The 14,843-nt window shown below is 37.2% G+C and overlaps 1 protein-coding gene across 2 annotated transcripts in view; it reads left to right on the top strand.

Annotated features, from left to right (window-relative positions):
- ITPR3 (inositol 1,4,5-trisphosphate receptor type 3) overlaps positions 1 to 14,843 on the top strand; it is a 110,926-nt gene that overhangs the window by 31,848 nt on the left and 64,235 nt on the right. For both annotated transcript variants that reach the window (XM_026716897.2, XM_087929607.1), the window contains exons 3-4: positions 4,458 to 4,579; positions 12,168 to 12,254. In XM_026716897.2, coding sequence (XP_026572682.1) covers positions 4,458 to 4,579; positions 12,168 to 12,254 — 209 coding nt within the window. The remainder of the gene's footprint in view (positions 1 to 4,457; positions 4,580 to 12,167; positions 12,255 to 14,843) is intronic.

The raw sequence follows: 14,843 nt of genomic DNA, 5'->3' as shown, positions 1-14,843 counted from the left end.
AATGGGTATTTAAAAGGCTGGTTGTGAGAGTGAATTGGACAAATAATTTTACTGCAGAGCAGGATGGCAACACACCCTTCTGTCTTGCTGCATGATGTTATACATGTATAACAGTATAAGAAGACAGTGGATTCCATGATCGGTGTTGTTCATAGATTCCATCCAGAATCTCAGCAATATCTAGCAGAATCAACAATAGGAGGCTGACATTCTTTTGGTAAAGTATTCACACACCTGTCTTGCCTTGTTTTTCAGCCCTCAGGGAAAAACCAAAATTGAAGTCATTGAATCACCGCTGGAACTTAACCCTATAAATGATAAAAATACCCACACATATTCCTTCACTATTTTTGGCTGAGGCAAAAAGTGGGAGGACCATTGAATTAAAGAGCACTTAATCTCCATAACCTTATGTTCTTTGTGGACTTTTTAATTATCTGTTTCCTTTCTTCTCTGTTTCTATATTTAAATTGGGATTTAAATAAAGGTTTCTGCTAAGAATTCTAAACATTTTATTTGCTTATTTATTCATTTATTTATTTAGGAAATTTATATTGCCATCTATTTACACATGGCGACTCAAGGCGGCTTACAAGAATATAAAAACCTCATATAAAAACAGAGAGAATCATAATAAATTAATATAATGAAACAATCCCCCACCCCTACCCCGGTGACAACACATCACATGAGCCATTTAATGGGCTCCATCCTACTCTGTGTTCCCCAGGCCCACTGGCAGAACCAGGTCTTCAGCGCCTTCTGGAAAAGTGTTAGAGTGGGGGCCATTCTAATCTCTAGGGCACGGGTCCCCAAACTTGGCAACTTTAAGACTTGTGGATTTCAATTCCCAGAATTCTCCAGCCAGCTATGCTTTCTTCTCCCTGGCATCTGGTTTTCTGTATTGAGGGATTTGGGAAATGAATATTTAATTGTATTTGAATTTGTACTATCAGCATGAAGTAATTTGGAAACATAGCTTGACCAGATCTGTATTGTTAACAGAGGTGAACCTGGGTTCTGCCACAGAGACAAAGAATTGTCTAAGAACTTTCTCTGCAAGAGTGTGTAATGACCCAGAGCTTATGTGCAATGGGGCTTTCCCACAGGACAAAGAATCCTGTGAAACAAGATGTAAAAATGGCTCCCCTCCAGAACCAGTGAGAGCTGTGTTTTTGCCGACTTATTATTCCTCCTCTAGATAAGTAACCGATTACATGCTTGCCAGCAGTTTGGGATGCGATCCAAGACTGGAAATGATTTTCTTTTTGTATCTGAAGTGTCTGGGTTTCAGTGAGTGACATCAAGAATTTTGATCTCATCTACTTGAGAACATCTTTCTCATGAGTAGTTTCCAAAGCAGACTGGAATTAGTGCTGAGTTGGCTTGGTGATTTTCACAAGTTTTATGCAGATGGGGAATGCTACGAAATTTGATTCAGCTCTGGGCAGGGTTGAATCTAACGTTTTTTTCTCCATGGCGTTGTCTCACTTATAAATGTTCAGGGGCTATTACTTCTTGTTCTTTCTACATGGTTCTGTTAGAAAAGTGCCTTGCCCTACCTTCAAGCATTCTTTTCCAGGAAACAGGGAACTTTTGAAAAAACAGCAAGGTATTTTTCAAAGAGAAAAAAAGTTAATAACATATTATCATTCCCAAATTGAATAAGCAATGAAACCATGTGGATCATGGATAGGGACGGGAATAGTCAAAATCCACCGAAATCATACTTCATTAGCTCCATGTTTTGTATTAGTTATAAGATTGTTTCAACATTTTCTCAAGCAAGATAGCTATTGCCTCTGGGAAATCTGGGTTCCCCCCAGATACTGTCTCCTGAAAAATGTTTGAGCCTTCCTTTTTTTTCTGAAAACGAATGAATATATTCTTCCTTTCATGGGAGGTGATTTTTTTTAAGATAGAAGACCCAGTTTTACAGCTGTCAGCAAATGTTTTGATGGCATTTTTGGCAGCAGGGGCATTGGTGTTTCTCTTTCGGTGTGAAGATGATGAAGAATTGTATGGGATCCATTTTTCCTGATACGTTCCCTAGCATTCGCTGCTGTTTCTTTGGCGAGGAGGCATTGGGAGCCTTGCTTAGGAGGAAGAAAAAATGCTTGCCAGGAGAGGACTCAAGGTTATGAGATGGAGAGGTGGAGAGAGGATAGGGGAAGGAGAAGTGATGGTGTTGGTTGGCCATACTGTGGCGAGTCAAGTGGCCTGCCTGTAAACCTTAAGTTCCTCTTCTGTCTGGTAGAGGAAGTGCCTTGTTGCCAGTATTAAAATAGGATTCAATCTTGTCATCTCTGGGATGCGTGGGAGAGCTGGTTCTGCAAAATTATTTTCTGAATCCCAAGCATAGATTTGGCACTTTCACTGCTGTAATGTATCATGGACAGTACAAAGAAGGTATATTCCATAGCCATGCGCTGCGTTTGTTTCCCTTCCTCCTAAATAAATGCAGGCTGACATTTCAATGGCAATTTTATCTATCTTCTGTACTTATTCTGATATGTATTTCATGTCAAGGGAAAGGTATTGAAGAATTAATCTAACTTCATATTAGAAGGATTCTACTGTTTGTCATTGCCTGACAGCTGTGGGTGCAATGTCATTTAAAATGGGTCTTCAGCTGTAAAATATATATGATAATCTGTTTTCTTATAAGCAGTATAAGCTATAGATGAGTTGGTATGTATGATTATCTGCTCAGTGACAAATGTCATAAATGTCAACACACACACACTCACACACGCATACACACATTGTATATACATAAACATAAATAAAAGCTGTTGTTTTGAGTTATGTTTCACTCCAGGTGACTACACAGATCTTCCAGTGCAGTTTTCTTAGCAACAATACAAAGTAATTTTTCATTGCCTTCTTCCATATTGTATACGCACAACCACACACAAAAAGTTTCCATCTAACTTACAGAGTATTATAGTCTCCCATCTAATTATTAACTACATGTAGTCCTAGACTTACAACCATTTGTATTGTTCAAAATTACAGTGGTTCTGAAAAAGTGACTTGCAACCAGTTTTTGCACTTAAATGACCATCGCAGTGTCCTTGCGATCAGGCGATAAGAATCCGGGTTCTTGGCAATCAGAATATATTTATGATGGATGCAGTCTCCCAAAGTCATGTGATCACCATTTGCAACTTTCCCAGGGCCTTCGAACAAGCAAAGTAAATGTGTGTGTGTGGGGGGGTGAGCCAGATTTATGTAATAATCACATGGTTCACTTAATGACCACAACAAAAGATCGTAAAACTGTGTGTGACTCATCTAATGACTGTATCACTTAGCAACTGTGGCCCTCAGTCAAAAACTACCTGTGAGCTTGACTGTACTCAGCTGTCTAAGTTCAGATATGTCTTGCTAGGTGTGCCATCTGAATTGAATTAGAATAGAATAGAATAGAATAGAATAGAATAGAATAGAATAGAATACTTTATTGGCCAAGTGTGATTGGACACACAGGAAATTTGTCTTGGTGTAAATACTCTCAGTATACACAAAGAAAAGGTACATTCATTAAGAATCAAGAATCATAATGTACAACACTTAATGATAGTCATAGGGTACAATCAACAATCAAATCATACTAGGAAACAGTCAATATAAATCGTAAGGATACAAGCAACAAAGTTACAGTCCTACAATCACAAGTGGGAGGGGATGGGTGATAAGGAGTGGTGAGAAGATTAACAGTAATAGTAGTGTATACTTTGTAAATAGCTGAACAGTGTTGAGGGAATTATTTGTTTAGCAGAGTGATGGCTTTCGGGAAAAAACTGTTCTTGTGTCTAGTTGTTCTGGTGTGCAGTGCTCTATAGCGTCGTTTTGAGGGAAGGAGTTGAAACAGTTTATGTCCGGGATGTGAGGGGTCTGTAAATATTTTCACAGCCCTCTTTTTAACTTGTGCAGTATACAGGTCCTCGATTGAAGGCAGATGGGTAGTAATTGTTTTTTCTGCAGACCTAATTATTCTCTGAAGTCTGTGTCTGTCCTTTTGGGTTGCAGAACCAAACCAGACACTTATAGAGGTGCAGGTGATAGACTCAATAATTCCTCTGTAGAAATGTATCAGCAGCTTCTTCGGCAGTTTGAGCTTTCTGAGTTGGCGCAGAAAGAACATTCAGAAAGAACATCTGCTGTGACAATGTATACAAGTTCGTAGAGAATTTGTATTCTCGCACAGCTGTTTTTGCACTTGAGTGGGGAAACTCAGCTGACTTAGGGTGGTTGTAGCTACATTTTTAAAGGTTTTCCCACCTGCTATATAGGGTTTTTTCTAGATTTGTATCATACATATAAGATTCAGTTGATAACTCATCCGTGGTAACTATTCATATAAGAATACAGTAGCACTTAGTAATAAACACGAAATAAATTGTGGTATTAGAATGATCACTTTCTAATTCCTTGGCTTCTTCTCATTGCAGATTGTCTCTTCAGAGTATGCCCCATGAACCGCTATTCTGCTCAAAAGCAATACTGGAAAGCCAAACAAACAAAGCAGGACAAGGACAAAATAGCTGATGTAGTACTATTGCAGAAACTTCAGGTATGGTAGTCTCCCAAACTATCTTCTGATAGCCATGTTTATTTTGATCAAACAAATGGTTCCTCTCCTTTGTCTTTGCTAAAATATGCTTCCCCTGAACTGGACACTACATGTTAGGCACAATCTGACCAACACAGAACAAGAGGAAGGACACTGTGCTGCTATTCATATACTGTAGCCTAGAATTGCATTTGCTTATTTGCCACTGAAGTGTGATTTCCTTGTGATCTGCAAAGACATTAAGGTCCTTTTTTCATGCATTGCAGTCCATTTTTCTTACCTAAATAATGGATTTTACACCTGCCCCTGTTGACATATATTTTGATGGCTTCTCCCATTATTCCACTTGGTCAAGATCATTCTGAATCTTGATACCTTATTCTCCTACTGTGTGTTGTTTATAAATTTTATGATACTATTTTCCAAGTCATTTATAAATGTATTGAACAAAAGCCTTAAAATGGCATTCTGTGGCCTGCTATTGAGAACTTTCCTTGCTTGACTTGGAGACATTCATGCGTGTTTATTTTATATAAATGCTCAACCACTTAGTCACCATCAGTAGTTCAGGTTTTGCCGTCTTATGTAGTACAACATTAGAGGAGGGTATCTCTTTGTAAAATGTTTTATTGAAGTAAAGCTACACCTTGTCCATCACAAGGCCATGTAAATGTAACTAAAAATCCCCCACATGTTTTGGCATTATTTATTCTTGATATCCCAATGCTGCTTCCAGTCAAGCAATATATTCTTTTTTAAATACCCTCAAATTGATTACTTAATAATCTTTTCCCTAAATGTTGACCTGCTTCTTTGTCAAGTTGTGAGATCTGTAATTATTCTGGTCTTTTGTCTCCTGCTTTTTGTACATAGGAACAACATTTACCCCTCTCTAGTACTCTAGAACTGTGCTTAATCCCTGTGCTTTCTAAAAATTCAGAACAAGAGTATCTGAAATGATATCTACAAGTTCTTGGAGGTTTAAAGTTGGTCAGAGTAGTCAAGTATTCCTTAACCATCTTTTTATTTCCTTGAGATTGTCAATCTCTCTTTGCAATTGTTCTGCTTAGGTCCACTTGAAGACCGTTTCCTTTTCAGAGAAGATGAGAGCAAAACAGGAAATACGGAGTTTCCACCGTCGTCTGTTACTATCCCACCATCTAATGAGGCCCCAACCATTCATTTTTCTTCCTTTTACTATTAATATAGCAAAAAAAAAGTTCTTTTCTTTTGGTTTCCCTTGTGAGCCTACATTTATTTTGTGCTTTAGCCTTTCCAATCTAGCTCTTTGTTGCTAAATGTTTGTCGATATGCAACCTTGGTTGTTAGACACATCCAGTATCTCTTGTACGTGTATCTTTTCAGTTTCAGCTAAATGGGAAGTTCCTTATGCATCCACAGTAGTTTGCTAAATTGCCCCTATTCTTACTCTAGCAAGATTAAAATGGTGTATCCCACTAGGGTAAATTCAGGGTTTCTTTGTTTTAAGAGTGGAAAATAGTGGATATATAAGCTTCACTCTGTTGGAACACCTCCACAATTTCCTGTAGATTGCTAAGCCTCTGAGGCAATGAAAGATTTCTAGCCAGCTATTGTTGGAAGAGGCATCTGTATAGAAACTTCATCTGACTTTTATAAGTGACAAAGGAAGCTAACAGGAAAGATTAAGAGAGAGAGTGGAGAAGGCTCAAGGTGAAATAAAATGTTTGATCAAGGCAAGTTATATCTCATCTTTGTCCCAGTGAAGAAAATTATGTCACCTCCATTATTAGAAGCAAAGCAAATCTAAGCCAACTCCCAGAACACAGGCTTCTTATCTAGGGCAATCTTTCCCAACCAATCCTGGTCAGGAGTTTTGGAATGCAGCTCCACATATCTGCAAGGTTGGTGAGGACTGATTTATGATTGTTTGTTCTACACTTCCTGTGTCTTTCACACATAAACATTAAGTTGGTGGAGTTCTTCCTCCTGTATGACGAGGAAGAGAGTGTTCTATTTCAATGTGTCATTTTGCTTTTAAGGCCTTGGATTGGAAAGAAGGAGGTGGAGGAAAATATTTCGTGTATAATGCCACATTTCCTGTTTTATCTTCTTGACTGAATGAACATGAACTAAAAGTGTACAAATTCATTTCCAGAGCCACATGGGCTCTTTTAAGAAACCCAGACTTTCTAATAGGCGAAACCTGGCTCAAAAACGGTAACTGTGAGAGAGACCTTGGAGTCTTAGTAGACAATCACTTAAACATGACTCAGCAATGTGCCGCAGCAACCAAAAAAGTTAATAAATCCTTGGTTGTATAAACAGAGACATAGAATCAAAATCATGTGAAGTATTAGTACTTCTTTATAAAACCTTAGCGAGGGCACACCTGGAATACTGCATCCAGTTTTGGTCAACACATTACCAAAAAGATGTTGAGACTTTGAAAATAGTGCAGAGAACAGCAATTCAAGGTCCGGAGACTAAAACCTATGAAAACTGGTTGTAGGATTTGGGTTTGGCTAGTCTAGAGAAAAGAAGGACTGGGGTGGGGGGACATGATAGCAGTATTCCAGTATTTGAGAGGCTGCCACAAGAAGGAGGAGATCAATTTATTTTCCAAAGCACCAGAGGGCAGGACAAGAAACAATGGACAGAAACTAATCAAGGACAGAGGCAACCTGGAATTAAGGAAAAACTTCCTAACAGTGAGGACAACTAATCAGCCTTTAGTCATTGTAGGAGGTTTTTAAGAAGAGACTTCCAGGTCACTTGTCTGAAATGATTTAGGGTATCCTGCTTGAGCAAGGGATTGGACTAGAAGACCCCCAAGGTACCTTCCAGTTCTATTCTGATTCAAAATACTAATTTATCTCTGTGTGGAATATGTTGGTGGAATGAATGCTGTCTTGACTAAGCAATTGCTTGCATGTCCTATATTTGTTCTCTAGTTTACAGTAAAATCCACTTGCCTCTCATTTTTTCTGGATTTTTGTCAGAGCACCTTTTGCAATGCAGATAATATATTAATTTAATATATTCAATATAACAAAAGCACCAATTGCATTTAAAGGGCACACCTTAATACATAAATATTGGAAATACAATGAAAATTACCTTTTTGGCAAGGAAGAGCTATCAAGGCCATAATGTAAAGTGTCTTTTCTTATTTTACCTATTGTATTTAGCACATGCATATGCCATCATACATGTGCATCATCATAAGAAAGAGAACAAGTGCACATCCAAGAAAAAAAATATGACAGAAAAATTATAACTATGACTTAGTTTGGAACTGGAATTTCACAGGTGCATTTGATGATACAGCAGAAAACGTATTTTTCTCCCTTTTCAAATTAGGCTGACTACTGTTTTTCAATCAGAGGAAATACATTTCAAAAAATAAATAATGGAAAATAGAATAGAATAAAAGAATGGAAAAACTAAAGTATGTTGAAACCTTTGAGACTGGTTGGAACCATCAGAGGTAGTCGTAAAATGTTGACTAGTGCATATTTACTCAAAACTAACTCTCACTGGTTTCAATTGGACGTATCTCTAGACAATTTGATCTATAGACTCCCCAAATTTGGTGACATGAAGATAAACATTTTTGAGAGGTCTTGGGTTAGGAAGGCATCTACATTTCATTTTGGTGCTGTGGATGAAGTAGCTGCCCAGCCATAAATTACCAAGCATCGCAGGGGCATGTTTGCTAAGCTCAGTTGGCATTATCACAGAATTAGTCTCTTGACAGCTATTCTCCCTTGTACCTTGAGATGCTAAGAAAAAGACCCTTTTCCTGAGCTCCTGTTATCAATTCATCACAGGTTGTTTGTTTCCATTTTTGCACATGTTCCATATAATGCCCTAGCTGTTCTTTTTGTGCCCTGGAAGACAAGCAATAAATTCCGGTTTGGGACGGCTTTGAGGATGAGATGAGAAGCAGACTGAGTTTGGTTATATTAAATTCTTGGCTTCACTGCTTTATTGTTCACTAATTGTTCCTATAATTAGTGAAATGTCTGCAGTAAATACCACTTTACATGCATTTAATGTGCTTCTACTGGTAATGCTGAGTGAAAAGCTGCAGGCCCATCCCTAGGTAATGGATATCTAATTCTTTTAGATTTCTGGTTTCTGAGATTTCATGAAACATTTTCAGCATTTCCATGAGCTATACACTTGCAAGCGAAAGAAAAATGAAGTATAAAAATACTGAATTTTAATCCAAGTGTTTATTTTTTATTATATTTTTATGAACCACAGGAAGCGAAATCCTTAAAAATAAAACTAGGCTGAACTATAGAGAAGAGTAAACATAAGGCCACTCCTGAGACATTAGTTGCGTTTCTGATCCTTTTCTGTTGCCTACTTAGGTCTGTTTCACTATCTGCTCCTTCCCATACATCCTGTTCTCTCTCCAAGCCTTATAGCCTCAGGGTTTATTTGCTTATTTTTCTTACCATTCCTTTTGCCGCCCTTATTTCACTGTTACTAGTGTCTGCCCCAAGCTGTGCGTGCTCTGCTTTCATCTGCCAGACTGAAAAATCCAGTCAAATATTAATCCATTGTTTGCCAACATTACTGTTTAGTTGCAAAGAAGAAGAAGAAGAAGAAGAAGGAGAAGGGGAAGGGGAAGGGGAAGGGGAAGGGGAAGGGGAAGGGGAAGGGGAAGAAGAAGAAGAAGAAGAAGAAGAAGAAGAAGAAGAAGAAGAAGAAGAAGAAGAAGAAGAAGAAGAAGAAGAAGAAGAAGAAGAAGAAGAAGGAGGAGGAGAAGGAGGAGAAGAAGAAGAAGAAGAAGAAGAAGAAGCATGGTAGCCTTTTTAAAAAAGAGCTTTGGATTACCAGTGAAACAACCTTAAAAAAGCAACTTCAGCCAGGTTGGTTTTGTGGTTTGCATGCCAACCTGGAAGATTGTTTTATGCCACGGTTTTGAAGTGCCTGACTCATGGCTAATGGAGAATTCTTCACGTCTCACAAGGTTTCTGTTTCCTCCTGGACTGGCTCAGAATTCCCCCAGCACCAGTTCTATATTGCTTAATGGGCACTGACTTTCAAAATGAAAGTCTCTTGTTATTTTTGTTGCACTGGATCTGCTGCAGTTCACTTACATGAGAAATGAGCCTCCTTCATTATACCCTCCATGAAGTATGTGATTGAGATAGACAATTTCTATGCAAATGAGCCATGCATGGTTCTTTCTGAATACCCTTATAATTTTTATGGACTTGGGAAATTTTAAAGCTTTTATTTAAAAGTGCTAGACGTGAAAAAAAATATTCCCAGCTCTTGAAAGCAGTGGCCTTATGTCCTTCGATATTTGATGGACTTCTGAAACTTTAGCTTTTATTTTTTTGAGAAAGAGCTTCTTCTTTACTACCTCTGTTGCCACTTCAAGTATCAAGGGAAAAAAAAGAGCTAGATGTGAAAAAACATATTCACAGTTCATGAAAGCAATGGCCTCATTCTGTACTGCTTTTCTTCATGAATATGTTTCTAAAGTTCTAGCATTTCTAGAACCCAATTTAAGCAGCTATTAATAGCAGAGCTAATATCCAATTTTAAAAAATTAATTCAATCATTAATAGTTTGATGTATGTCCGTGGACCTGTGCGGCTTTTATTTGTGCAGATAAAATAAATTGGAACAAGTATGTGATCTTTGTGTTTGAATGATGAAGCTATGTAGTATGTGAAACTATGAAGTATCTTTTTCTTCCATATGCTGCTTATTTCATAGGCATATATAGATGTTAATTCATTTTTTAAAAACATGCTTAAGTAATTAGAGCAGATGTGAGCCACCTGCAATCTGTAGCCCAATTGCACCATGTAACCTCCATCTAAAGATATTTGATGGCAAATAATTCATAATTAATACTATCCTCCGCTTCCTCCACCTCCCAAAAATGAAGATTAAAATGGACATGTTAACATCTGCACGGCAAAGTGCATCAGCTTCTAGCCTATCCTATCTTCTCTGTTGCCACATGTAGCAAACAAATAAACTCTTTCACCCTTACCTACTTGATAGCTTTTTCATATTGACCAACATGTCTTCAATAACTTTCAGAGAAGATCTCCATCTGAAAAAGATTATTTGCTCCTGAATTAGAAATGCCTTTTCAATTGTAAGTCCTGTTATAACCCAGAAGTCCCTCTGATGCTTGAGCCCAGATTTGATTCTAGCCTAGGAATTTCCTAAGTAGAGTGAAGAATTTCATTCATTCATTCATTCATTCATTCATTCATTCATTCATTCATTCATTCATTCAATTTATATGGCTGTCCATCCCACCAAACATGACTACATACAGTACAGGTAACTCTTGACCTATGAGCTCAATTATGAGACAATTGAGCCCAAAATTTCTGTTGCTAAGTGAGGCAGTTAGAATTTTATGATATTTCTCCCACAGTTGTAAAGTTGTTAAATCACTGCAGCTCTTAAGTTAGTAACAAGGTTGTTAAGTCAATCTGGCTTTCCCATTGACTTTTCTTGTCAGAAAGTTGCAAAAGGAGATCACATGACCGTGAGCCACTGCAACTCATAAATCATAAATATAAATCATTGGCCAAGCATTTGAATTTTGATCATGTGATCATGGAGATCAGAGGTGGTATTCAGCAGGTTCTGACCAGTTCTGGAAAACCGGTAGCAGAAATTTTGAGTAGTTCAGAGAACCAGTAGTGGAAATTTTGAGTAGTTCAGAATATCACTTCTAACTGGCCCCGCCCCCATCTATTCTCTGCCTCCCAAGTCCCAGCTGATTGGCTGGGTCTTCTTTTGTTGCCCTGCACAGGAGAACGGAGCTGGAAAGAGGGTTAGTGGGATGGGGAGGGAATGGAGATTTTACAGTATCCTTCCCTTGCCACGCCTGCCATGCCATGCCACAGAACTGATAGTAAAAAAAATTGAATCCCACCACTGATGGGGATACTGCAGCAGTTGTACATGTAAAAAATGGTTGTAAACCACTTTTTTCAGTGCTGTTGTAACTTGAACAGTCACTAAAAGAACTGTTGTAAATCGAGGACTCTCAAAACTATTAAACAGTAATATAAAAAACAATTAGCAAATCCAGGGAAAGAGAATCAGCAGATATTAATCTCAATGGAGCTACTTCAGGAATGCACTGGTTCCTTGGGGTCACCAGGCCTGATGACATAGTTGAGTTTTGAGGGATTTCTGGAAAATTAATTGGGATGAAGTCAACCTCATTTCAGGAGCAAAAAGAATATCCCATTTCTAATTGTGAACTTTTAACAGTTTCTTATTGATATCTTCAAGAAATTATATGCAGAGTGTGTGTAGATTAAAAAAACCTAGAAATACAGATAATGCTTTACTGGCATTTTATTAGTTTATATAACCTGTTGAAGTCTAATGACTTTTAGAAAACCATTAACTATAATTTACAAACCACAATTGCTAGGTTTGTATAACTTACTAAACCAAAATTCAACAAACATCATGATGTGGCAAAATATATGGACTCCCAGCTTCTATTTGACTCTTGATCCTCTTCTGATAAATATTTTCCATCCTTTTACAGGATTTATGCAATTGGATTCATTCTGCTGTGTTTTATATTTCTCAACAGCATGCAGCTCAGATGGAACAGAAGCAAAATGAAACAGAGAACAAGAAGGTGCATGGAGATGTGGTGAAATATGGAAGTGTCATACAGGTATGTAACATTGTGTTTCTCTTGGCCCATTGCCCAGTCACCAATTTAGATCTCCATGTTCCTTTAGATAGCCAAATTTATGTTCACCTAGAACTGCTTTCTCAAATCTGGGGGGGGCCTTAGTTATTTGGACTACAACATCCAAATTTTTAACAATATCTAGGCTGGTTTGAGAATTCAGGAATTTGAAGCTTACACATCTGCACAACATCCAGATTGGAAAGGGGTGAATCTCTTTGGAATGCCTGTTCATGAAAGTGACTTTTATATTACCTATCATTATCATTTTCCTTGGTCACAAAGCATAATATCATTATGAAAAAAAATGGAAGAATGGATATGGGTTGTGACTAACTAGTTTCTTGGTCAGAGAATTGCCATTATTAAACCAGAATTGACCCAAGACATTTTGGTGTGTCAGAAATTAAATTGTTTCTTTTCTTATGCATTTCCCATTTGGAGAAAATTGAAAGAAGAAATAAACGTAAAGGTTCCCCTCACACATACGTGCTAGTCGTTTCTGGCTCTAGGGGGCAGTGTTCATCTCCATTGCAAAGCCGAAGAGCCAGTGCTGTCCAAAGATGTCTCCATGGTCATGTGGCCAGCATGACTAAATGCAAAACACTGTTAAAACACTGAAAGAAGAAATAGCTGGCCCATTGTCACCTGCTATAGTGGTGGCCCCAAATTTAGGTGTCCCTAATAGTATTGCTGCTTTGCAGCATTGACAATGATAGCATAAAATTATAGCTGTGTCAAGTGCTGGGGAAGTCAGGAGATTCAGGCAATTCAGATTGAATATAAATATTTATTGCAAGCTTACGCTTTCTACGAGATTCTGACAAACTAGTGGTCAACTGAAATGAGCGGGAGATAAGAAAGGCATTCAAGATAGGCTGGATTAAGATGTCTTGCAGGTGTGCAGGGACTTGTGACTTATGATGCATTTGACTCCTCCCTTGGGCTCCACCTGGTCATCTCCTATAAGCTAGTGTGCTCTCTCCCTCCTTCCGCCCCTCCCTCTTTCTCTTTCTCTTGTGTGTGTGTAAACAGGTGTAATGGATCAACCCTTCTAGCACATCAACATGGAACATTTTCTTAACTGATACAGTAAGAGAATTCCCTCCCTCCTTCTCATCCATTCTTTACATTTAGCAGCCCTAAGATTGGATGATATCAGATAATCTCATTGATTTCTTGATCTCAGTTTTCATATTAAATGGTGCCCAATAAATTATATAAAAACAAAAAACTACATTAACTAACTAAATACATGCACAAGCAAAGAAACTATCCTGTTGTGATATTCTCACTACAAAAAAAATGATCTACTTTGGAACAAACTGGCTGATACAATATATGGGAATGGCTTCAGATTAATCGTTAGGTATATTACGAAGCATGAACTTGAACTGCAATCAAAGGATTTTGTAATGAATATGCCTATTAGCTATTCCCATCAAGCAACTTAATTTGATATTTCAGAGAGAATTTATATCATGCTTGTGATTTTTACTAAGGGGGATTTGAGATGAAGCTGTAGGGGACTTCAAATAGAGAAGATGTTGAAGATGTAGATTATTTGCCCTTCTGAAAACATGTACTTTGTAAAATAAAATGTTTCCTGTTCGCTATGATTGTTGATCGTCTTACAGGATAGACCAAACCAAAGAAGCAGGAATTTCTCTCTTCATATGGGCTTAAGCCATATTTATCTATTCGTTGTCTTGGCAATAAATCTTCCTTCCACCTCCTCAAGGTCATCTTCTATAGTCTGCAGTTGCAGAATGTAGTCTTGATTTTTCTCTCTGGCTCTTTATGTTAATATGGTCTATGAATGATTCAAAGTAGATAAATGTTTATTTTTCTTTTTTATATAATTTTTATTAAAGTTTACACATGCAAAGATAAAAAAACTAACGCAAAGTAAGAAGAATATAAAAAACAAAAAATGCAGAGAAAAACATGACAAAGTAAAATGATATATAAAGAAATGATTCCCTCTCACTTCAGACAAGTATAAACAACTTCAGTAATTAATGCCCTTCTCTTATATTTCAGTTCTCTTATATTTCAATATTTCATCTCTTATCAGTGGACAAATTATACAATCTTGTCACTCAGTGCTAATCAGCAAAGTCTATTAAGAACTAATAGTAATAATAACATATATATTTTAACCTTAATCAAAAGAACTATTTTTTTATTCTTTTCCTTTTAACACAGCAACAACGGGTTCTCTAAAAATACAGCAAAATAAATTTCTTCCCATATCTTATCTGTTATCTATTAGCATATGTTCAAAGCCTTTTAATTCAGTCATAGTTAAGAAAAATCCATTAAGAATTACAAAAACGCAACATAAATATGTAACCTTGATTAAAGTAATCCACAAAATCTTCATTGTAAAATTTTAAACAACCCACAGGAAATACTCTATTAAGTCTGTCTGGCCTCTTAATCCATTTACAATTTTCCAAAATCAACATTTCAGTCATCCTGTTGGTATTTAATAAAATATATATATTTATTTTTAAAACCCTAAAACTTGCATGAAACTTATCCTCAAGAATAGAAGGAAACTCATGC

This window comes from Pseudonaja textilis, chromosome 3 (genome assembly GCF_049901715.1).
Source record: "Pseudonaja textilis isolate UNSWEBS1 chromosome 3, rPseTex1.2, whole genome shotgun sequence".
Lineage (NCBI taxonomy): Eukaryota > Metazoa > Chordata > Lepidosauria > Squamata > Elapidae > Pseudonaja > Pseudonaja textilis.
Note: the sequence above shows the minus strand (reverse complement) of the source record. Positions and strands in the feature narration are given on the sequence as shown.